Consider the following 26000-nt stretch of genomic DNA (forward strand, 5'->3'; position numbering starts at 1 on the left):
GGCTTGGAAATCAGTGAACGAAGTTTCAGGCAGGGCTTGAATGCAGTCTTGATTTTTAACGGGAGGAGGGCTCGCCGAATGGATTCTGATACACCTTTGACGTATGGGATGGTGACGATGCCGTGTCGGAAATCGTCTTTCCTTCGGGTTCTGGGTTCGTGCATGCGTTTTCGTGTGTTCTCAAAGTGTAACGGTAGAATCTTCGGAACGCATATCCGTTGGGAGCGGGTTCAACTCCCGCAGCTCCATTTCATTGACCATATTCATAATATTGCGCGCATTTCGGGTCAAACACCGAGGATTCAATGCATTTTGTTCCTTTTGTTGGGGTAGGGTCCTGCACTCAACGCAGGGAAACATCCCACATCATCATCATCCATTCATCTATGTTGTTGTTGTTGCAGTCAGTTTTCAAAGGCGTAATGCCTTCAGTTGTGCACATGTTCACTGTTTACGTTCTCTCTGTTTTTTCTTTTTTCTGTTCTTCCTTCCTCTTATTTTTATACCAGTTCTGCATACATCATAAGATCCCGCCAGGGTGTGTGATTCTTCAGCTTTAGTTTTGTGTTCTTCTTTTATTTTCCTTTTCTTTCCTTCTTTTTGTTTTCTTTTGCTTTCTTTTTCTTTGCTTTTTTTGTCTTCCCCATTTCACTCTTTGTTTGGAATAACACACCGACATCCATCTGGCTTACCTTTCTTTTTTTCTTAGTAAACATATCCCCCCCCTCCCCCCGCCAGAGTACTTATTTCGCGGTGCGCCCTTGCCCCCCCCTGGGAAAATGAAAACTCTCCGCCTCTGGTTGGTATATCACGTTGCTAATCTGCAAATTTTTGTCTTATATTCTAATCTTTCCTAGCCTGGACAACGCGATCGACTACTTTTTTGTCTCTCTCTGGTGGGATTTACAACAGTGCGGAATTGCGTATTAACAGGAACTCAAGCTTTGACTGTTTTTGTTTGAGCTGTCGTTATGGAGGTAGTATTGTTGTCTGATTAGATAAGTTGCGAAAAACGTGAGCTTTTTTTAAATTTCGGGTTAGCGCCGCGAAGCAACTATGAGTATATTAACGGCTCACAGACGTGGACATGTGGAGAGAGGACAGCAGGAAGGAGTAGGGAACAGGGTGGTTAGTATGCGTCCTAGGCCGACTTCAGGGGGACCGTGCCTACATTAATCCGAAAAGTCTGCCGGAAACCCCAGACAGCACAGCCGGTGCCGGGATTCCAACACGTCGAAAAAAAAAAAAAAAAAGGCAGGAAGAAATCAAAACCGTGAGCTGCTGTAAGTGAAATAGTATGTACTGACATCATGGAAGTATTCCGAGAGGATTAAGACTACCTATATTGTTCACCGATTATTGTAGGAAAGCTAATTCCAGGAGCAGTACTGCAAGCAGTACTGCCCCGCGACCGTTCGTCCGTATTAGATTTTAGAAAAGATCTTTCTGGGAACAGCACCACAAAGGATGACCGTTGACCGACGACCCCGACGACCGTTTCATAGGCAGCCCGTAGAAAGACACGGCCCACCCAGGGGCGGACCGCGTTATCAAGGGACCTTTCTCCAATATATGAATCACCAGGTCCTCTTTGCCTACCTTCACCGCGTACGCGGATTTGAAGGGAGACTTGTATAGTTCACTGATTAGATGGGTCACAAAATTAGTGAGCCCATCTTCTTTAACGTTTTAGCCTACTATTCCCTATCTGCTTAATTAACAGATTCGCTTTATTTCCCCCAACAAAATGAGCAGCTAAGGCCAGTTCTAACCCCCCATTGCTTTTACCGCATCGTGTGCTTCAGAAGAGCGCCAACACTCCGGTGCTTTACATTTAACACACCCCAAATTTCCAATACATCCCCTCCCTGTGTTGCGGCTTTAGCATATTCTAAATTCATTTAGCTAATCTGGCAATTTAAATTTTATAACACTCTCCACTACCCTCCACGTCGTGTGTAGTGCAAGAGGCCGCGGATCCCACTCAGGTTGTCGCACAGGCTACGGCCTGGTACACCGCATGATTGGCCAACGTGAAGGAGCAGCGGGAGCACTTGACTGACTTGGAAGGCTATTCCTGCTGTGACGAGCTTATAGTCGGCATTGAGGAGCGTGATCGGCCTCCACGATACCGGATCTGCAGGATTACCAGCTTTCTTAGGCGCAAGTATAATGCTTCCCAGTCCAAAAGACGGTGGGAGGCCTTGAAACCACGTCGAACAACCTGTATGAAGAAGGTACGCAGCACCGGCCAGAACGTGGAGTAAAACTCTGCGGGTAGCCCGTCCGGTCCCGGGCGTGTACCACGCTTTGCTCGGCGCACAGCAGATCGAGGTCTTCGAGGTGAATGAATTCTCAAATGTACTGCTCTCAGCAGGCGGGAGAGTTTTTAAAGGAAAAGCACAGAGAGAAACATCGGCAGTCAATGCAGGGTTTCAGTACAATCCACGGAAGAACTCAACGAACCCCGTTGCTAACCCGGAAGGATCTGCCGCGATGTTGCCATCGTGTCGCTGGAAACTGTGAACAGTTGCCTGAGCTTTGCCTGATGCCGAATGAAGGTAACGTAGGACTTCAGGGCCGGCCACCGATCTAGGCTGGAAGCGTTCTTGGCGGGCTGTAGCAGATGAACACCGCAAAAGAGTGAGTCGGCGGTGAATGAGTTATTCGAGGTACTCTGACATCAGTGACGTCGTTGGGTGGCCCCTGCACACGAAGCGTATCTTCGCAGAAAGGGAGTTCAATTCGCGTCTACGCCCTCTTGCACGACGCTTGCCCCAGGCCTGCAGGACATCTCTCCTCACCCAATGCTTGCAATCTTCCCATTCTTGGGCTGTTGGGTCGCGACCGGACAGGTATTATCTGATGCGGACAGTAACGTCGGCGACAACGACGGGATCGTTGAGAAGGGGCGGGGCAAGTCGCCACGTCCCCACACCGCGACCACGTATACGCGAAGTGTCCAGCACTAGGAGTACAGGCTGGTGGTCGCTGACATAAGTCGCCGAAAACGTAGTCACGACAGCCGCATTCCTTGACAGACGTCGATGCGGACCGGGGCACGTAGAACTTGTCTAAGCGACTGGCAGAGGGTCCCCTTGACCATGTTGCAGCGAAAACGTCATCATGAAGCAAAGGCCGCGCATCAACCAGGTCGAAGACCGACAACAGCCGCCGCAGGCCTCTAGCGTCCCATGTAAGCCTACCCTGTCCCTGACCGCGGATATCGCGATTTGAATCGGTCACACAATTGAAATCACCGGCTATCAATACAGGACAGTTGACTCGCACACAGTCCTCCACCTCACGGAAAAACGGTTCGTGAGAGATGCCGGATGCAGGGGCGTACGTTCACCAGCCAACGCTTAGCATAGCCTATGAAAAAGTCAAGACAAATAACCCTGCTATCCTTTAGAAGACGGCGACTGAAAATAACTATCCCAACGCCGGCATCTCTGCCTACACAAAAACGAAAAAAAAAAAAAAAAGACAAGGCAACCGATATTTGCGCTTAAATGCGGCTACCTCTAACTTGTTTTGAAAATGTACCTCTTTGAGCAAGAGTATGTCGCACTTAAGTCTGTACCCGAGACTGACTACTTTGGCTTGCTTATTAGGGTTTTTGAGACCCCGGACGTTAAATGTCAGTATGCGCACGTCCTTACGGTGACCCAATCGACTGCTGGGAGCCCAAATATTTGCGCCGCTCTACTCCACAGTAAAAGTGGAATATGGCATCGCAAAAAACAATGTTCTGCTGCCTCAGACATGCCACAAGACGGACAACCGTCCGTGCGACATATCCGCAAACGGTGCAAACGTTCACGCAGTGGGAGGACACCATGGGCCAGCTTCCACTGGAGGCTAGCGCGCCGTGCATCAAGCCAGCCAGCAGTGATACGCCGCCAGGCGAATTTCGTTGGCACTGCTTGTCTTGCTGGCCTTGCACTGCTGGCGGTCGCATTTCCCTGTAGGCGGCGTAGAAATCACGGACGCTCCACAAGGATATGTCTTCATCTGGGCATTCGACACGCAAGCGCCGCACGACAGCAACACAAGCACAAAAATAAGCAGGGAGTACTTCCGCCCTGGGGCGAAGCACGGGACTTTCGAGGAACCACCTGGTGGCGTATCCTAGAAAATACTGCACTAATGCGCAGGCCGGGTGCTCTGACGCACGGAGCGCCTCAAAGAGAATACGCGATTGAAGCGCCAAGCACTTTTCTGGCACAGCCGGTACTCCCAAGCCACCCATATCACGGCTTCCGTGGAGTTGAGACCTACAGACCCATTCAACGGATCCGCCCCACAGAAAGCGGAACGCGTGCCGTGTGATAGCTGCTTGTATTACCGCTGGTGGGGATGAAACAGCCGCTAAAAACCACAAGCGACTGTAACGCCATGCTGCTAACAGCCGTGCACGAAAAGTGATCGGCAGTTCAACAAACTTAAGTTCTCGCAGCACAGCACTACAGCGGCTGAATACTCGAGGCCAATTGACAGCTGAGACCCCTGCACTGTCAAAAACAACTCCCAGGATTTTAACCTAAGGTCTTACGGGACTTGAAACGGTGCAGCACAGGTTGGCTGAACATTTAAGAAAAGAGCGACACTTTTGGACCTATTCAATCTTGTCCCAGAAACTGTACCGTAGTTTCCGGACACTTTCAACACTGACTCTAGGGAACTCTCGCGCGGTAGTATGACGGAGACATCATCAGCGTACGCAAACACAGGCGGCGGGCATCTATAATAGGTAGCCTTAGCCTTAGGATAACTGAGAGAGAACACAGCCTCCCGAGCAGAGGGTTGATGGCAAGGGCATACAAGGCGGGGGAGAGAGGGCATCCTTGTCGGACACCACACGTAAAGACAAACGGAGACGATAGACCACCAGGTACGGAAACTACACTTTTCGCGCCTTTGTATTGCACCTCAACGAAGCGCACCCAACCATCGGCGTAACCGTATGCCCTCAGTGTTGAAAATAGGTACGCCTGATCGAAGGAAGCCACCGCTGCTGCTGTGCGTGAACACATTATCCAATGGATGGCATCACGTAGCGCTATCCCGTGGAGGTCTGACGACCTGCCAGGGACCGAACACGCCTAGCACGACGTCTTGAAATTTATCATCCGTTTATGAAGCACGTTTTCAAAGTAGATGACTACGGACTATGTCTGATGAATCATGTCGGATAAATTATATGGTGTCGTCACCATAGCCTTGAGTAGACAATAGACGGCAGCGCCGCGAGTCGCACGTGGGGTATTTGAGGGATAGAGCACGCTAAGCACGCCCAGTCGCTCAGCCGGTAGTTGCAGTGCTTGTTTGCTACCGTGCTTCATTACAGCCGCCCATGTCGCCACACTAGGCTGACGCACCTTACGTGTAAATCTTTTTATTAGCGCTACAGCCGCCAACGAAGAAGAAGAAAGGCAGCGAGCAAACACGCTGGGTGCCGAAATCACGGTGGCCGAAATGCACAAACAACACGTTGCGTAATAACTTTCACACTTCGCATGTGCGCTGTTAGGCGCTAACCGCATGGAGCGTATTTTACAACCGAAATGGGCCAGCGTTGTCTCTGCCGAACCGCGCGGAACGTGAGCAGAGCTCTCCAAACCGCATGCGACGGATTCTCGACGGGCGTCGTTGGCATGGTGACGCGTCTGCTGCCTGCTGTGGACAAGGTATAGCTATATGTACGTACGTACACACTAGTTGCATTGTAACTATGCTGATGACAACACGCAATGTCATCTGTTTCTGCTTCAGTAAGACTTCGAGCCGTCAAGGAACGCGTCCTCTTTTATGCATCCGCGCGTCCCCGAGGCGCTTCTGGCTTCGCCTGGTTCCAGTTGGTCATGTTACTTGTTGCTGGTCATGCTGTCAGTCGCTTGCTTTGGTTAGCGATTCTAAGTAATCACGGTAACATAATCAGACTAAGTGTACATGACAGTGTCGAACATGTGCTGGAAGCAGCAGCGATAAAATATGACAGCCAACTTCAGTCACATTCCCATTTCAGTCACATACAAATACCCAAGACGTCAAACCGGGGACTCAGGTAATGAGTCATCGTAAGCGCATGAGACCATGAAGAAAGGCGACACACACACGAAGCGTACTCTCAAAGAACTTTCTTGACTCACATACATATTGTTTAAAAACGCGCTAAAAATTTCTTTGTCGATTACACCACCCGCCGGAAGCTGCCGTTTACGCAATGGTCCAGGGAAAATGGCGGGCGCCCAAACCACGTGATCCCCAGGAGCCACTCACAGCGTCTCCGAGGTGCAGCGCGGGAAAAAAAGCTCGGGCCCAGTGCGCATGCGCAGACTGACCTCCTTTCTCAACCTCCTCCACCTTCTCTCCTTGGATTTTTCGTCTCTCCTCTCGTCCCCCCTACCCCCCAGCCTCGTCCGTTTGGTTTGTCGTTTGTCTTCGGCGCTAGCTGCAGAGCAACGTTCATGCTGTCCCAAAGCAGACAATCAAAAAGCGATGGTGTATGACAAATCAAGTTTATTTGTCCTCGGGAACTGCCTCGAAAAAGCTACAGTACATATCTTTTTACGTCTTGTAACAGGCTTCACTGGAGCTTTAGGTGCTTCGACATCGAAGGGCAGTTCAGAAGCCAATGCTGAGCTATGTGCGTCGTTGTTGCCCATGGCTGCGGGAGAACTGAAAAAAATAAATAAAATCTATTGATGATCCGTAACTCTGCACGAAAATCACTGCTATGATAGGCAGTCGATCTTGATTTCGTATTTAAACACCAAAGCGCACTTGTCACAAATGTTCGTAGATCACAGTGAATGAACGGCTGCGACGTGCGTGAGGGGCAACTAGCATAACCACACATAATTTGATTAGCGGCATATCAGAAACGTACAAGTTACGGCAATGCACTGCACAATGAAACGCCGCTAACGTACCGAGTGACTCGTAAATGTTGTACGTAATACACTTAGCGTGATAAACCTGCATTACTTCCTTCGGTCACAAAAAAGTTATCAAACTTGTCTTAAGGCGGGGTCCCATAGCCTCGATTTGAGCAGCAGCAGCAGAGCAACAGCAGCGGAGCAGCAGAGCTGCAGCGACACGAGCGGTCCCATAGCACTGGGCGAGAGCAGCAGCGCTGCCGAGCTGCAGAAATTCCCTGCTGCTCTCGTATCCGAATTTTTGGTTGCTGTGCTGCCCTGTTGCTCTGCAGCCTGAGCAGCCGGTCTCGAAAGCCAATCAGGAGGCTGGTTGGTATTGTTTTCGTTCGACGGTGTTTAGGGTTAGCAGGGCGGTGAGTGACGGCAGAAGGTTTGTTTCTGGTTGTTCTGTGATTTGATTCTGAAGACCTGGATACGCTTGTGATTGCCAGTAGTTTGGAGCGAGTGGTCAATCATCGGGACTGCGTGAAGTGCGCTTTCAGGACATAATTCAGTTCATAAAGTTCAATAAAGTGTTCGACCGAACCTACGTGATACATATGTTGTGTACCAGTTGTAGCTACATGTTCGCTTGTTTTCTGGAAAGTACTTCAAAACCCGTGACCTGATAACGTACAAGCAAATTACTTTCACGCCCATGCCGTGTGAAAACCAAACCGAACAAATTTCTTGTGGTCGGTATTCCAAGACCTTGCTAGGTGGTTGTAAATGAAACTGACCCTTGAAAAGGGTTAGATGGAGATAGACAACGTTCAGACAACAAAAAAAGGTTCGATAGAGATACATAATGAACCCATTCCTTGTGAAAACAGGCAGAAAGCAGTGAGTACTAGCAGAAGGGGCCTTTGTTTTCGTTAGACAGTTTTATTTCACTAAGAGCAACGTACGCATTTGACAGTCACCGTAATACAAAATATCGAATACTATAGTAACGAGGCAATATTTATACGACAAAATCCCGTAGAAGAATCTCCACACAACACAGCAAGGACTGTTCTGCACAGCAGTAGGACGAACCTACGTTGAATATGTCATGAAGCTGACTACACATCAACGAAGAGTCAGGTAATACGAGGCTCAGGCCACCACCACACTCATCTCAAAGTTCACTTATGAGCTCCAAATCCACAATATATCTCTCACACAAACGCCTTTCACCTAGGATTGCGTTCCTAGGTGTGTGCACTAAAAGGCTTAGCCGCTGCGTACGCCTTCGGAATGTGCGAAATGTAAACAATGACACAGTTGCCAACACGTTTTGTGTTTCCTAAGCCGCTGCTGCCGCTAATTCAAAACGAAGCTATGGGACGCCTCCAGCAGCAGAGCAGCGGCAGCAGGAAGCTGCTCTGCTGCCATGTTGCCGTGTTGCTGCTGCCGCACCGCTGCTGCTTTGCTGCTGCTGCTCGCATAAAACTATGGGACCCGGCCCTTACCGTTCACCGTACGTCGGAAAGAGTGCACTTCCTCTCTGACGATTCCTGCGTCCTTTGGAGGTGCAGGGATTCCATGTCATGTTCGTCTTCCCGCTGTTGTGATGATTAGATGGATGTGCCATTCCGTTCTCACATTAGCAGTTTGCCACAATCTAAATCTAAAGCATTCAAAACCCTCAAACTACCCCTAGTGTCTGCGTGCACAACGGTTGCAGTCAGAGAGAACACGCGTGGCCGCATAGACGCGATTTCTCCTCTCCTCTGACGTTTTTCTTTCTCCTCCGTTCGACCGACCGTTTGAATATGCGCGCCTCAATCAAATGACTCTCGCCCAATCAGCGCGAAGGAAACTGACGCCAGTTTTTTCGACCAATGAGCATCCAAATATTTATACATATATTGCGCAGCCAATCAGAGATCTTCCGAGTACGCGCACCGGTGGCGACAATATTTTGGAGGCGGTGCGTTTCGCTTTAGAGCCGGCGGCTGATTACACCACCGACGGAAACAGCACCAACCCTCCCCGCTCTTCGATAAGTATAAATACATTTGCTTAAACGCGTAAATACGTTTGACAGAATGGCGTAAATGCAGGCTAGCTGGTGGATAAATTCCATGATAGCCAAGCCTGAGCGCTGGGCAAGACACGTAAACAAACACAAACACGAAGGCTCAATGAGCCTTCGTGTTTGTGTTTGTAAATGCGCTTACGAGTTCGTCCGCGAGTTTTGTCCAGAATACAGAATTCGTCACGTCTTTGTACTCGTCCATCTTCACATTCCAAGCGTTCAATATTGAACACCACGAATCAGACAGCCCTGTTTTCTGTTTATGTGCCGTGCTCGCCGTGCTGGAGAGAGGGCGGTCACGTGCACTTTCCTCTCGCTGCTGACTGGCTGGCCCGATTCCGCTCCGGTACGTCACTGCCGAAATTTCTATGCGTGTGCGTGTACGTATGTGCGTCACAGCTATGCGAGCACCCATATGAAGACTGGAAGCCGCACTGTTCTTATCCAAAAGCTTCCGTAGGCACTCACGCTAAGTTCTGCACCAAAATCCCTGCTAAGGTTCCTGTCATAAAAATTCTGATCCTGCGGGAAACGTGTTTGCGGGAAGGTGAGGGGGGGGGGGGGGGCATGAACTTCTTGCAGGATGATAGTAGTAGATGTTGTGTCTTGACAGTTTGTAGGCCCAAACCCTCAATTTCCTGTTTATGTTTGCATATGTATTTACAATTTCGAAGTGTATTGTGTGACTTGGTCGTTGCTGACGAAACGTTCGTGGTTTTCGTTGCAGCTCAATGACCTGGTGACTATAGTCTTCTTTGTAGCGGACTACATCGTCTGTGCTCTAAACGTAAGTACCCACAATAAGACACAAAGAAATACGGAGCAGAAAATACACACAAAAAAATAAACAAAAGATGATGCGGAGGTTATGACCAAAAGCGTATGATGACCTCTTTCATTTTCTGGTGTAAGAATTTCAGAGTGCTTTCATATCGTCGTGTGCATGTTAGACCTAGGTGCCTGTCAAGGGGAAAGGGCAGGAAAGGGCATATACCGTGCCTTTCCGGCCGCTCTCCTGCTTGTAATTGGCTCAATGAGTGCTGTAAGTAGTGCCTCTTGCACCCAGAGGTGTGACGCTGACTGACCCCCGCTACGAGCCTTTGTTACACTTGCTTTAGCCAACGCACGTCACCTATAGCGTTATCCAATGCTGTTCATATACTAACATATGTTGCCTTTTTTGGGGAACGCTTCTTCTTCGTTCAACTTCTTCAACTATGCCCGATCTTCAACTTGTCGTTGTCCCACAACGCGCGTTAAAGCTCAGCTCCGCCGATTTTCGACTGCGACAGAATGGAGCCATGCTTGGGCTGCGCGTTCGTTTCCGCACAGGGAGCATACATGTGAAAAATTTTCACCCATTTGTTTGTAGTTTTTAAGAAAACAATTTTTTAAATTTTCCTGGCACGGCGGTCCTGTGGTCGGCAAACCCTGACCAATCCCGGCTTCGTCCTGGCTTAGCCGCGCTCGTGGCTTGGCTAACGCCAAATCGTCGATGCGATGGCGGAGATCTATGGGCGAAGGTGAATGTTTTGGGTGTGTTCCGTGATAATTGCTGTCGTTAATAGCCTCAAAGATAGTTTTGCCGGTCTTTTTAACAAGCCTTACAGGATGGCCTCGTCGTGTAACGACGGCCGTCGTGAGCGGACATTCTGTGCCCGCACTTTGCTTCATGCTACCAACAAGACCTAACACCTAACGTGTGACGTACACTTACGCATTCTCAATAGCTTTGGCAGTGCACTATGCGCGGACTTGCTGCGCGTGCAGAAAGCACCACCAAAGCTATTGAGAACGAGAACGTGCTCGAAGACGAAGTATTCCTTATAAGAAACATGATAAAACGGTGCGGTGGTCCCCGATAGCTCGTGACAGCTGTTTCAGCACGATACAGCGGCCATGACGGAGTGTAAACACAAACTGGTTGCCAGGCAGGGTGTGGCTATCCAATCCGCGCAGTTCCAAGTATGACGTCACAAGTGGAACCGCCGCCCGGTAGTTTTTCTCAAATTTCTCACGAAGGAGTATGAAAATTTGGAAAGCAATGTGCGTTTATGAATGAAGCTGGGACCACAGTTCTGAATATCACAACGTCTTCATACTTTCGGAACAGCAGCGGAGCTGCACTTTCAATTCATCACTTCGGCCCGTGATTCGTCACGACCTATTGCGCGAGCCTATACCACAGCGGCTTTGGAGCGCGTGAATTTTAAATATAACGCTAGCGACCCTACGTGAAAGTTTAGGATTGGGGCGGAGTCCATTGATGTAGAAGAAAGTACTATCATACAGCAGATCCAAGTTACTGAGGTGCATCGACGTGCTCTCCACGTCACTTGAATGCCGCCAAAACGCGTGACAACTAGCGGAACTACGTCACTGCACTTCCGTTTCGGTCATTTTTCCTCACAGTTTTTGAGCTGAAGTAACCGTGTTTAACTTGAGTGACGCGTCCCTTATGTGCGTCTGGTCGACTCGTATACAGGGTATTTATATTTATGCGATACCGGTTATATATATATGTAATCTGCGGAAAAAAGCCATTAAAGAGACAAGTAAATGACACTAGACGTGTTTGAAATTCAAAATTACAGATTAAGATGGTTTCTATGGTTGCACGCAGAGAAACAGATACTCATGGAACGATGCGACAGCACCAGAGGACACGTGTTTCGCCGTGTTTGCGGCTCGTCAGCTCTGGGTAGCTGCGCATCGTTCTGAATTGGCAAACCACACACTGGTCGCACAGCGGGCGCTCGCTCGCTGAGCGACCCCTGGTTTGCCAATTCCGAACGGGGGTTGAATAAAAGTGAATAAAGTGAATAATAGTTGAATCAAAGTGAAATAATAAGACGTGGACTACAGATTACAGGAACGTGAACAAAAACAAACTGATTAAATGGGTAATTTAACACATAGATTAAAAAAAAGAATGGTCGACGTCTCGACGTTTCGTTTTTTTTCTTTGCGTAGCAAAATTTTGCGATGAGTATTTCAACGTGCTTGCTTGTTTGAGAAGTGTAAGAAAAGGGGGTGTAAAACTCAGGGATTCTCAACCGGTGGGGAATTCCCCCAAGGGGGTGCCATGGGGGGGGAGGAATGACACCATTTAACACCCACCGGCGTGGAAATCGATCATTCTAACCACTATGCCCCGAGCCCATGCAATACTGCTTTGACTCTGGAGCAGCTGCTTAATGCGCCCATTGTTTGTGCCACATGTTGACCCACGGAGCGCAATGTGCTCAAAGATCAGTGCACGTGTATTATCATAGTGTGCTTCATTTAATGGAGCTACACAGACACAGCAAAGGGTAAAACTAGAACTAACCCCTCCACTCCCACGCAATTACGCTGTCAGCATATTGTGTACTTTCGGGAAACATTGGTGCTTTCAGACCATTGTGAGGCGCTATCTATGGAACCAACTGCGTGTTTTGTGTATGCCAATGTACTTGTACACCTGTGAGGTCTGATTGAGTGATTGATAAAAAAAAAAAAAAAACTGTGTGCAAGGTCTAACTGCATACCAGCATGTTCTAAGAAAGTATTGGTGAGGAATTAGGAGGGAAGGGAGGGGGAATTGGAAAGGAGCACTGGGGACCTGTTCTTTCCGTGTTGTACTCCTTCCAGTATTCCTCAGAGTTGCCTCCTTTTCGAAAGCAGAAGGGCCACCGATGTATTACATGTGTACCTACACAATATATAACTTTGCTGCAGATATACTGCTTGCTGTGCGTCATATCGCAGTACCAGGAACTGATGGTGGGCAGGGGAAGGACACATACTGTTGCGGCTGTCCAGGTAAATCTTTTAATGTACTAAACTCCGCATTTATGTTCATAGTCCTCTTACAGGTCCGCATCGACTCCTCCCTCAAAATGACAGAATCCCGTAGAAAAGCTAGCACGTGTTAAATGCCTCCATAAAACCAGCTTGGTAGCCCTAACACTGCAATGTAGACGTTGGCTAACACAACACAGCAACGGTATCTGTGGATAAACATGAGGTCATCGCATCTCAGATACAGTCGTCGAACGTGTAACTACGAAATGAGAGAAGCGCTTTCACACGACAGTGAGCTAAGAACACAAACGAAGTTGGAATCCACGGTGTTCTCTAACGTGAGATCGTACTTGTGTGAACTACGTGTCGAGTCCAGCTGAACAATTTCCTGCCGGGTTGCTTACAGCTGGGCGCTTGCTGGTATTAGTATAGTGTTAGGGATCCCTGCTGTCAGCGTCTGTTGTGGAGTGCAGTATAGTCAACGCGGTTCCTTGGTTGGAAGTCAGATGATGCGAACCTTGTACCGTGTGTGAATACGTTGCTCCCATTCTGAGTGTATCGTTCCCGCAGACCCATGGAAGAGAGCACATGCTACTTCTTTATAGTTCGCATAGATAGTAGATAGAAAGGGTGCAAACAGAGTGGCTGCGATCAAATTGTCTTTTCGAATATGTGATGACGTCGCAACTTCGGGATTACGCAAGTTGCTAAGTAATGATTGCCACTGATTTGAACGCACTTGTCGACCCAAGCAGCACAATGTACTGAAAGTCGAGTGCAATAGGGGTGGACGGGTAGGTGGAAGGCCTTGAACACGCTTTTGCAACTAAATAACATTGATAAGACACATACCGTCCACCCCTATTGCACTCGGCTTTCGGTACATTGTGCTGCCTGGGGACGTATAACCGCAGCGGTGTACAATATTCATCTTAAACTACTTCTGATCTTTTTGATTGTCCTCGCACACAACTCGCAGGATCCGACAGCAGTGGGCTATCACGAGGGGGGCGTACCAGAGCGAAACAAGAACAAACCAGGAGGCCATTCTTCGGCCATCGTGGTTGCTGCTGGTGGCAGTGCAAACTCTCAACCATCGTTGGACATGACGTCCACAACGGACCCATGCAGCCTAAGAAGAGTGAGCGGCGATGATACTAAGGATAGCTTCGACAAGTCAGCGACGACGACTCCACTCATAGAGGTACCATAGGTCTTGCATGATTGTTTAATTCAGCTGGAGCCCACAAATATTGGCGTGGCGCGTTATTGCTAAAGAAACTGAAAGCACCTGGCCAAATTGTGTGCCGTGGCATTCTGTGTCACCGGTAGATTTCTATCCGATGTCCGAATTACTAACAATATAGGACGCGTACATACATTGATAGTCACTGAATCACCGCTTAGTGGAGCCTTGCTCATTTTTGAGCTTCACTTAATGGGCACGATGGTTAAAAATTTAGTTACGTCGAAATGAAGCGAAGTGCCGTTGTCACTTTAGCAGAGAACAAATTGATACTCCATTTGCCACGTTTGTGCAGGCAAATGACTATCTCGTCGCTTTTCTAATGTTATTTTCGTTCCATTATTTTAGATATGAACGGACGGAGGACGAAAGGAGGCCTAACATACAGCCCCGATGCCAAGAAAAGCTGGCTGCAATATGGTTGCTCAAATTTTATACCATGGACGCAGCTTGAGACTGCGGAAGAAGCGTTTCTATTCGGCATCGACTTACTGAAGTCGTGGTAAATAACAGAATGAAAGCAGCAGCAGCCGACGCTTATTTCGAACAGCTTCATCGTACACTCTAAATCTTTTTACACCTTAAAGGGTGTAAACCCTGATGTGCAGGGCACGCACCTTTTAAGGTGTAGTTTAACACCGTCAACATTGTTAGGGTGTAATCATGTGGAAGGGTGTAATTCTCAACGCCGAATAAGAAACTACGCAGAAAATGTTGTCAGCTTGATGCGAAAAATCTACTTTTTTCACATCGAGCTGACAACACTTTCTGGGTATATGCCCAGGATCATCTAGGAATGAGGTGTATTTGTGTGTCATTTTGATAATCACCAAATGAACATATCTATAAAAAGTTTCACTGCATCTCAAGTATTCAGTAAAAGTTGCTCTGCTCATGCAGCATGGTGGTATGGCATGGTGGATGGTAATTGGTGAACTCTAATGCGATCAACTATGTGTATAAGAATGTTATGTTAAGGAAATATATACAGCTATACATAGGCAACTCAAGGATAGCCAATTCACCAGAACACACTTCAATGAGCTGTATTAAAAATGGTATGCATGGCCCGTTATATGCTCTGAATTGTTTTCTTTTTTTTTTACTGAGAACTGATGGAACAAGAGAGGTGTCACCTGAACAGGTACCTGAATGTCACATAAGAAAGCTTCTGTCAGAAGTGTCACGATTGATAGCTTTGCAGTTTCAGCAAGTTGTGTAATTGTAAAAGAAATTCCTGAAAATGACTTGCCGGTATTTTCAGAGATATTAGGAATGTATGTTGTAAATTCTCAGATTATTTTCATTGCCCTGTGTTTCACGACCGTTGAATACGATTGCCACTTGCATGTCAATGTGGTAACCACCACTCAGGAATCCACTGTTTTAGAAAATTGGAAGAGCGCTTCACCTTACGTGCTGAACCTGCACAGACTCCCGGATGGCAGGCGCGTTATCAATCCATGTCATGCGCTTCTGTAGTGTGCCTTACTTATGACAATTCATGTGACGCGCTCTCTCATTGCCTATGTTATTTCTTAACTGATGTCAAGTTCTCCTTAGTGTGCCTGAATTAATCCACGCCTGGCTGTTAATCATGCCATGTGTTTATTATTTCGTCATGTCGTGCGTTCTTCTAGTGTTTGCTAAGTAATTTTATGTAATGTGGAAAACCTGCCCACTTCATCGTCAAAATATAATTGTTGTTGTTGTTATGTAATGCGCTCCTTTCCCTGTCAAGTCTGCAGTGAACAAAGTAAATGTATGTTCAAGATTCAAACACACCCTAGAATATACCCTGTATCACACCCTCACCGAGATTTTCCAGAAAAGGGTGTAATACACCATTCTTACACCCTCAAGACCTCTCAAACAGATTTTTGGGGTGCACAAAGGGTGTATTACTCCTGTGTACAACCATTTTACACCCATTTTACACCTTTAAGGGTGTGAAAAGATTTAGAGTGTATCTTTTAGGTTGTGCCGTAGAGCCGTCTAGATCTTTGTCTTTATTTCATCAATTCATTATACAGGGTGTTTTTTTTATTCGTTGCAGATTTTTTGTAAATATAAGCTGTGAAAGCCATTTGTGCAGGCGGGTTAGGCGGCGACCGGACGTCCTGTCGGAAGCGTTTGTAACTCCTGGACGACTAATTCGCTAAAGTTAATTAATTAACCTGTTAATTGGTTTTCTGTGAAATGCGTATGCTATAGCATGGTATTCCATGCATTGTTCTGACCTTGGCAGCCCCCTTCCATACCTCCAACGCCATGTTTTCTTCCTTCTCGTTGGAAGACAACAGGAAACGCTGTACGCGAAGCAGCGTTACTGTCACCTTCCTTTTTTTTGCAAAGCACTTCCGGTTACTTCCCCTCCCTTACTCGCAGCTTCGATCCGAAGCATTATTGGATTGTGCTAGCCTTGCAACCGACGTGCTCCTTTTCCCATGCAAGTCTCTCGAGCTTCCTCGAAAATTAGTTACTGGAGGACAGAAGTAGTCTTCAGATCCCGTTGTGGAAAACGATCGATTATCGTTTGCAAGCGACTGAAAGTTTAGTTGAAGAGTTACACATAATGAAAATTTATCATATGTACCCTTATACAGGGAGTTTGTATTTTTACTCGACACACATTTTTTTGATTAACAAAACCATTAGGACTGCATAAATATAGCAAGGCGGACATCTTGTAGGACAGCGTATGTAGCTACTGGACGACTAATTAGCTAAAACTAATTAACTAACTTATTAATTAGATGTTTTAAGGGAATGCGAGATAGCTAAATTAGATCCAGTCGTTATTCGAATCCATCGTCATTGAACAACCTGAGAAGCGAATGCTCTTTCGATTTGATTTGATTTGAAGAAAAATAAATAAATGGAGATTTTGGCTTCACTAGTGTGAGGCCCGCAACTCCACATCACTTGCACCGGTTACTTTGGTTTAAAGCTCCTGCAATGATGATGATGATGCCAGTGAAGAGGATGATGAAGAGGATGGAGAGGAATGTTCTTTGAGGTATAAATTGCCAAATTTTGATATGGAAATGAGCCGAAACCAGAACTACGCACTATTCGGGCACAGAAAGGGCGACAGGCATTCCACGTGAGAGGGTCACGTGCTTTGGACCGATGGAGCTGATTGGAGTAGGCGCTAATCTGTTGGCCAGATAGACCGCTCTCCGACCCAGAAGGCGAAGATCGTGTCGTTTGTGCGCTCGAGAATTGCGAAGAAGTGGTTTCGACTCATTTGCACAGCGAAATTTTGCAATTTATATCTCAAGGTATGTTCGCTTCTCTGGGTGTTTAATATGGATAATGGATTTCAATAATGACTGCCTCCAATTCTGCTATCTCGCAATTCCCAGAAAACATCGAATTGGTAAGTTCATTAGAGGGATTGTAAAGTGAATGGCAAACCTGTCGAAACTGTATGTTTTTTTTTTTTTTTCAGCAATCGAATAAAGATTACTGCCCCAAGCAAACCTTGCGGACTCCCGGACGCGCCAACCCTGAGGGGACTCGCGCTTCATCTATTGAAAACGCAAGCAACTAGGCGAACCATCTAGGCGATGTCGTGGCGGTTGTCGAGAGTGCAGAACTCGTTTAATCGTCGAAGGTTCACGGTTTGTGTATCCCGGAACACAAGAACGTAAACCAGACATCTGTAAAGCCAGACATCCGTAAAAATCGCCTGGATGCGAGGCTTTGCAGACAGCAGCGATAGAGCGAGCAGAGGACACGGAGAGGCGGTTCTCGAGATAGGCAGAGAGATGGCGGAGATCGCACAGATATTTCTCACAGGCAACAGAGCTCACAGGTTACAACCGTAAACAGTTTCAACCGAACTTATCAAGAGTTGCCGTTGTTGCTGGTCTAATGGTAATTAGTAACCTAGCTGTCTCAAATGCGTTACGTAGTACTTCACACGTGACAACTGTCCGCAAATCCGGGGCCGGCTCCCACTTTGTCCTCGGCGAACCCTCGAGGGTCGCCACCTTTCAGTTTCTAGCAGTGTTCAAAATTAATTAGTACGAAAAGTATGAAGAACTGAGTGGTGATGACTTGTGATGTGATCCCGCAGTCAAGTTCTGCATGATGGTGTCTTGAAACATGGTGGTTATATTTTACTTTACAGTTAATTAGTCGCCCAGTAGATGCACACGCTGTCGTGCAGGATGTCAGCCCGGTTGCATAACCCGCATGCCAAAATGGCATCAGCGCTGCTCTGAGAGCTTTGTTATAAAACTCCTGGTACTTGTCGATGTACTGAGAGTACAGTCGGAAGAGCTGTTAGGAATATAGTCGGGAGAAACGAATATTTATTTATCTTTCGGGGTGGGGGACACGAACAACTAACAGCGTATAGAGTTGTAAATAATCCGTCCATCTTCCAAATACATCGCGCACTGGTAAAGAGCGTTTTGTGAACGATGTATCTCAATGCGTAAAGTGCAGATAATTTTTGGTGACACCGATCCATTACTTTCGTAGTCAGTAACGTATTACGTGGTCAGTGTTAATCATGAAACGGGAAACTGGTCTCATGTAATGAATTGTGTATAGCATTATTCGTCTTCGTGTAACATATCATCGGATGAATCTCAATAAAATGACTGCTGGGAACAGCATGCAATGCTTGTGTCTTGTTTGCCAGTCTTATATTATTGTTGCATGAACTGTTTGCCAGCCTCATACGGCCCTGCGGTACTCTGTCTGTTTTCGCTGATGATTTAACGGAAATGACATTACCACAGGTCATGCATACTGAGCCCTCAACCCCACCGTGCTCCGGTTTCAACACCGAGCGAACAGCTACGTCACAATGAACTTTTTTCAAACTCGCGTCGTAGCCTAGCGGCTGTCCAGCGAAACACGATCGGCGCGCGCCAAAGCACAGCCGGCTAATGGTGCCTCGATAGTTGCGCCCTCTTTGCAAAGAGGGCGCAAGTAGCACAAGTATCGAAACACCCTACAGCCGGTTCCATATTGCCGCCATCTATTGAATCTGTAGGCGCCGTCAGGGTCCCAGAGCATGCGCAGTGAAAAAGGTCCATTGAAGCAACGTTCCAGGATGGTCCATGTTCAACCCCTGGCGCTAACACACATTGGCTTTTTCCTTGAATTACTTGTTGGCCCATGTCATTTGTTCGCAATATCGTGGGAAATACCTCGTTACCTTTTGTGGTAATCTGTGCTTGCCTTTCAGCCTCCACAAACTTTTCGATAAACCAGATATGCTTACTCGTAACTCTTGCAAGTGTAGGTTACAAGTTCTGTTTGTAAGGAGAATTTTAACTTGCACGAGTTACCTTGATGGCGTCTGAGAGTTGTTTTTCCGTCTTTGTACTCGCGATTATTTTTGCTTTTCTCCCCGAAGAATACGGTGATTGCGTGCAAGGAACTGCACTTCAGCAGCACCATGTGAGCCATGGTGCCGCAGCACCATGCGAGATGTTTTGACCATGTCAGCCATGTCGCCGCCACGCGACAAAAGCTTCATATCAACTCGCGAGAAAACCTAAATATGAACTCATGCTGCCACGATAGGGAATCCAACAATCGGATGCCCCGTTATTGTCTTTTCCATTAGACTCTCGTCGCCGGACAAGAGAACGAATGGAGTGCATTCCCTTTTTAATGCGATAGCATTATTGCTCTAGCTCATCAGAAATTCCTGTGGTCTGCGCCGAATACTCAGCTCGGACGACAGATGGCGCCACGGGAGCCGTGGGCGCAGAAAAGTTTATGGACGCTCTAAAGAGAGAGAGAAAGACAAAAAGAGAAAAACTTTAGTAGTCGCATGGCGTCCACGGGTCCCGCGCATGAATCCCGTTTATGACTCCCTAAAAGGATATGAAGGCGGAAGGTGGACGGTTGCCGTGTTGTGCGACCTTCAAACTTATTTATTTATTCATTTAGTCCCAGGGCCGTGAGTCAATACAGAGGGGAGTGGTTAACGTTTAATAATATAACGTTAATATGAGCAGCATACAGAAAGATTTACAAGCACATGAACAAATTGCACAGATATATGGAGGTAAATAAAAAAAAAAATGAAGCATTTGGGTGGACTAGAGCAAACAATGAGAGCACAAGCGTACAAGTGTAGCAGTGTTTGATTTTTGAAAATCAAATTAAGTCAAATCAACACGTAGATTGAAAAATGACTATGCAGCGAAATGGTCGGACAAACGTTTCTGAAACTGCTTATCGTCTGTAATGGAGGTATTGGCACCGTGAAGGCGATTCCACTCCAGTTCCGGCGATCTACGATGCAGAAATGAATCGTGAAATGACCTTGTTGAACCTGAGGGAATGCCCACGTTCTGCGAGCGATCGGTACGAGCTGAGATATGTGTAGGCTGTTGGACTAACGATTCCCTAAGGTAATTACTATGATAATAAATTTTGTGAAACAAATAGAGACCAGTTAATGTTCGGTGAGTGGAAAGCAGAGGCAGATTGAGGTTATGTTTCATAGCAGTGACACTGGAACCGTCCCGGTTATAATTACCTCACGGCGCGGCTAAAAAGTTTTTCTGCACGCCAAACCCCACAGTGCGTTATGCTCTCTAGCATTACACCATAACTCATTGCAGTTGTGCTCCTACATTTGACCCATATCTACTTCTAAAAACTTGGGTAGACACTACTCTGTGCGGCTATACAGGGTGTTTGTTCTAACGTGTCCAGAAATTATACTTAAAGCGAGCGATAAAAGAAAAGCAAGTGGTACTTTTCTGCTACTTGAGTAAGAAACAGGTACTGCTTCACTAGTGCAACCTGTTTCTTAGTCAAGCAGCTGAAAAGTAGCGCTCGTTTCGCTTTTATCGCTCGCTTTAAATAAAATTTCTGGACACGTTAGAGCAAACACCCTGTATAGGTGAACTAACGTTATTACTACTGCTGCGGCACTATACGCATGTAGAACACTGCACCCCAGCTCTCTCTCTCTCACACTTTGGAATAGCAAGCTTACCTCTGTCTGGCTGACCTTTCCTATTTATTTTAATAAACTTTCGTATCCCTCCCCCCTTTTTTCTACCTGTTTCGTAAGCTTTTATAAACTTCGAAAGAAGTGCATGACTCTCCAAACTGATAGAATGAATATGTCCCAACAATAAGCTGGCGCAGTGAAAGCCTTGCAGACCGATAATGAGTCGGTCAAAGCTGTGTCGCCATTGGCGCTGCTACCTGCGCTCGACTGATGGTGAATTCCAGTGGCAGAACTGGGTCAAAGTTTTGCTCCATGAAACGTGCGAAAATTATCAGATTGAAAGAAACCAGGTGGCAACCCAAGCGACAATACTTTTATACCCGCCCATTCGCATGGTTCTTCTTCTTTTCATGGTTCTTTTGCGCCGCGAAGCAACTGTGGCTATGAGCGGCGTACAGATGTGAAAGATGGAGAGAAGACAGCAGGAAGGAGTGGGGGACAGAAGGGTTAGTATGCGTCCTGGGCCAACTTCAGGGGGAACTGTGTTCGCATGGTTCAAACGAACGGGACGGGGCAGGGTAGTGAAGGCGCGCGAGAGACATATGAGGGCAATTGTGAAAGGGAGTTTTCTTGGGTAGGCATTGTCAGTAGCGCCAACGTTATTGCTGCATCAACAAACGAATACTGTAATTGATAACAGGTCGTAATTCCGAGGAATGGTGGAGTGACAACGCCGCTATGTACGCAGATTAGCAGCGCCGAGCAGTGCGCGAGACACGTTTGCTCCCATTGAGGGCAGACGTCATCATCCCCTTGGCAACGAAAACCACTCGGTATGACACCACCGTTAGTAGATACTTGAGCCACGTCCATCGGTGGGAGAAAATTTGATCTCCCAGTATGATTCGCTATAAGGTACAAGATCGCTACTTTCCTCGACTTTCTTGCGTGTATGGGAAAGGACTGTAATGTGAACTCCTCGGACTGCTGCTAACCTTTGTGTACGTTCCCTTCTGCTACCCATTAGTGCATTACAGCCGTCTGCTTCTTTGAGGATATGTACACTAGTTCTCACGCCCGGGACTGCAATGACGCACTCCTTGTATTCGAATGGAAACGCATGAATGGCCCTTAAGAAATATCTAGAGATGGTAGGTTCGCAAATAAGGATCGGGATGAAAGACTGGATCCTCAACGACCTCTTGACGTTGCACAAGGAGTTCGCAGTCTTTCCCTTATCGTACAGGAGGCGACTGTCCTTCACAAAGCCCCCCCCCCCCCCCATCTGTGTCACAAAATCAGTCTACACCGAAAACCGGACCCCGTCTACGGAACGAAGCTGCTGACGAAGTGGTGCATAAAGCCTCGCAACGCAACCCAAGGCCACGAGCAAAATATACCTCGTCGTGTTCCACTCAAAACTAGAGTCACTTCACCACCGGCTCTGACTGAACGTTTCATTTGGCCAGGCGTTTTTGCATGCGTGCAATGTGGTGAAGGTCATTTTTAGAGTGTAGGCTACAGCGCCGTTCCTCATGACGCTCGAGCGGGCCAGTCTCAAGCAAGAACTGAGTTCGTCGTCGTCTGTCGTCGTCGGAGTCGCCGTTGGGCATGCCGCTCCACATTTTTTGCCGTAAGTACTCAAACAAGTGAGAAGGGGGGTGGGAATATGTTTATTATATAAAAAAATAAGAGGGAAAGGTTAGCCACCGCTATGGCGGCTTGAAAGTGAGAAGCATATACGTGTTTCCTACCGGGTAGTCGTGTAGGAGTAGTTGGAAAACTATACCTCTAGATTATGTACAGGGTTCCGCACAATAAAGTACAGTATTGCTCCCGTCCTGTAAAAAAAAAAAAAAAGAAGATTCGAAAAAAATTAACGCCTTGTGGCACCCATGTGCGGAGAAGTAGGTCTATTCTTTTCACCTGCAATGCCTGCCCCTCCTGAACTAGTTCAAGGAGTGCAACCGTCTCGCATTCTTTTCGCCATAGACCTCGCATGTACTTAAGAATTAGTGCAACACTGGTGCAGCACTATTCTTTCAAAAGAATGGACACCAGCTCCCGTGGCATAGTGGTTAAGATGATCGCTTTCCACGCCGAGACTGGGAGGTGACACGGGTTCGAATCCTGTCACCGGCTGTGCTGCCTGAGGTTTTCCCTGGGTTTTCCGAAGACTTTCCAGACGAATGTCGGCAGAGTTCCCCCTAAAGTCCGCCTAGGACGCATGCTAACCCCCCTATCCCCCACTCCTTCCTGCTGTCCGCTCTGCATCTGTACGCCACTCATAGCCATAGTTGCTTCGCGGCGCTAACACGGAACTTAAAAAAGAATGGACTTAGCGATCTGTATCGTCCACGCGCAACAGTTCGCGGTGTTGCGCTGGTGCGGGCGCCACGTCAACGCCACCTAGATAACGAGCCCTGAGCACTCCTTCGATAACGTGACGCACCTGAACCAGTTGGTAAACATTTTCAATGAGGGAGCTTTTCTTTGCTTCGCTTTAAAATGCGATAGCATTTCTTTAACAAACGTTTGGGCCTCGGTGAAGCGTAGCGTCAGTGGAGAGGGTCTTTTTGCCCTCACGATGCGCTATCTGCCTCTCATCTGTTTCTTTATTGCGCGCCTCGGCTGATAAGAAACGTTTCGGGGGGCGGGGATATACCATTTTGGAAGGTCTGTACGATAGCGTTTCCTAAAACACGACAAGCCAAGCACCTAATTCCTTTGAAGTGGCTGAGATCTTTTTTTTTTTTGGGGGGGGGGGGTCTTTGGGTCAACAGCTTGATTCATTATTAGTGAGTAATTGTTGTCAGGCAGGAACATACAAGCAGATAAACACAACACAAACCTGTTTCATCTGTTCCATTATTGTATTGTTTTCGTAGACCGCTTGCGACCTGGTGAAACCCTGTAGCGTCTGCACAGGGCGGTTCATATAATATAGTCAATGTCGTCTGACACCACAGAGTTACAGCGTAAATGAGTACTGAGGAGCATTCGCGCAAGTATAGAGCTCTCAGATTTGCCGCCAGTGCTACGGGAGATGCGCACGCGTTCGCTAAAGAGAATGAACGTAAGCGACGCGCCGCCGAGAATACCAGGAAACGGCGTCCCGCAAAGCGCACTACTGCTGCTGCCGAGGGAAGAGCCGAAATACGCGTGACGCTGCGTAAATACTAAACTGTACTAAACCTCGAAATACTTCCGTATAACTATTCTTTACCCGCCTACTCGTACTGCCGACGCGGACCGCCTAAATGCACACTGGCCGAAGTCAAACGTAGACGTCGGAGCGCAGAAACCGAGCGTGGGCGCCGAGCGGTGCAGGAGACGTTCAATTTGGACATCGTGGATGATGTGAATGTGTCGACCACACGCAACGACACAGCGATGGACTGTGTGTTCACGAAAAGTGTTAGTGTGCGCTGCATGGACTACATCTCCCAGACGAAGAGGAATCGTTCGAGTGATCGTGCACGGTGGCACACATACGTCCAGGTTCATGGCCTTAATAATAAATAGCGAGTTTCAGCAGATCGGAAGGTTTTAACTGTAACGCTTCGGAAAACATGGGAAGTCAATCGCATGATTCGTTTCTTTCACGTCCGAAATGCAGTCGTCGTCCTTCGTCTGTCGTAATGCTATCGAATTTCATGGGCGTTTGGCAGTGCACCAAAGAGTACAGTCGTAGTTTTCGGTGACGTCACATCTATGTATCCCCAACAGCTACAGTAAGGCCCACGTGTGTCACGTCAATTGAAAGAGTGCTCAGGCCTTCTGTTATCTAGGTGGCTCCGTGCTCGCGTACTTGTTCGTTCTCCCGCCTTCGTCTCTTGGCCCTTCGCGTTCCCTAACTTTCGAATCTTCTTGGCTTCGTCACATCGAAACCGCTTTGCGTTCCCTCACTGTTAGGCCATGTTGTCTTCGTGCAGCCAATGCCTGCTGGGCTGCTTGTCCCCCGATGTACTACGCCGTTCGCGTGCCGCAGCGGAGCTCCCCAGCGCCCCAGTCGCCTGAACTTCCCATAGCCATGGTCCCAATGGTCCAGGAAAAATAGTGGGCCTTCAAATCACGTGATCTCCAGGAGCCATTCACAGAGCTTCCCGGCTCGCAGGTCCCGATTGAAGTGCGCATGCACAGATAGACAGCCTTTCCTAACCTTCTCCCCTTTCTTTCCTCGGGTTTCTCGTTTGCTCTCGCTCCGCCGACTTCGCGAATTTTCTTTCCGCGCTTGCCAGTAAGGTCGGAACGTGTGGCTCATAAGGGATGAAGGTTTGTGAATCGCAAATTTATTTGCCTTATAGTGCCACTCCAGACTCGGAAAACGGCGTTTATATTATATAGTCCACGAAAAGAAGGTGCCTCGAGGATTCTATACTCGAAATTTCAGTTCTGTTTGCGAACGCTGTGCGTTTCTGTCAATTTTTGAAGATCTGCTGATCCTCTACGAATTTCGATGACGCCAGGAGCGGGTGACGTAATCATAAGCCCACAAATTGCGATGATGTCATGTTCTGGAGAGGGCACTCTTCTCCTAGCCACGACGCCGGCGTCCGAGGAGGGTCACGTGGTGGAGAAGTTACGTGCCCTGGCCGAAAGAGGCGAAAATGGGAGATATGTCTTCTCCCTTCTTGTGTTTTCTCGAAGGTCGGAGGATATGTCACGTGGGGCTCCGCTTAATGAGTGCAAAAAGTGAGCCCGGAAGACGCCAGATCACAGCCGGGCGCTGCGTCGGAGCCTAACATGACGTCACAGTTCTCAAAAATGAAAATAACTTTTATCTAGCTTTCGCGTGACGTAGAGCAAAGATATTTTGCAGGAATGTAAAGTGAGACAAGACGATTTCAGTAACATAACTTTGGTGGGATTCTGAAGACACGAAATTTAGTCCGTAGTGACACTTTAATGAATTGTCAAAAAAGTAATACCACATGCACATGTCTTGCAACAGGCTTCACTGGAGTGTTACGTCTTTCAACACTGCAGAGCAGTTTAGGGAAGTCGCAGTCCACATATCCAATAAATAAAGGTGAAGCTTCCAGTGAAAGCTACAGGAACACTGATCTGTTTCTTTTCAAC

General features: G+C 47.5%; 1 protein-coding gene across 1 annotated transcript in view; it reads left to right on the top strand.

Annotated features, from left to right (window-relative positions):
* Positions 1–14467, top strand: part of LOC135396116 (uncharacterized) — a 90613-nt gene extending 76146 nt beyond the window's left edge. The window contains exons 5-8 of the mRNA XM_064627157.1: positions 9674–9733; positions 12667–12750; positions 13712–13936; positions 14327–14467. Coding sequence (XP_064483227.1) covers positions 9674–9733; positions 12667–12750; positions 13712–13936; positions 14327–14332 — 375 coding nt within the window. The 3' untranslated portion in view covers positions 14333–14467. The remainder of the gene's footprint in view (positions 1–9673; positions 9734–12666; positions 12751–13711; positions 13937–14326) is intronic.
* The last annotated feature ends 11533 nt before the right edge of the window (positions 14468–26000 follow it).

This window comes from Ornithodoros turicata, chromosome 5, assembly GCF_037126465.1.
Source record: "Ornithodoros turicata isolate Travis chromosome 5, ASM3712646v1, whole genome shotgun sequence".
NCBI lineage: Eukaryota > Metazoa > Arthropoda > Arachnida > Ixodida > Argasidae > Ornithodoros > Ornithodoros turicata.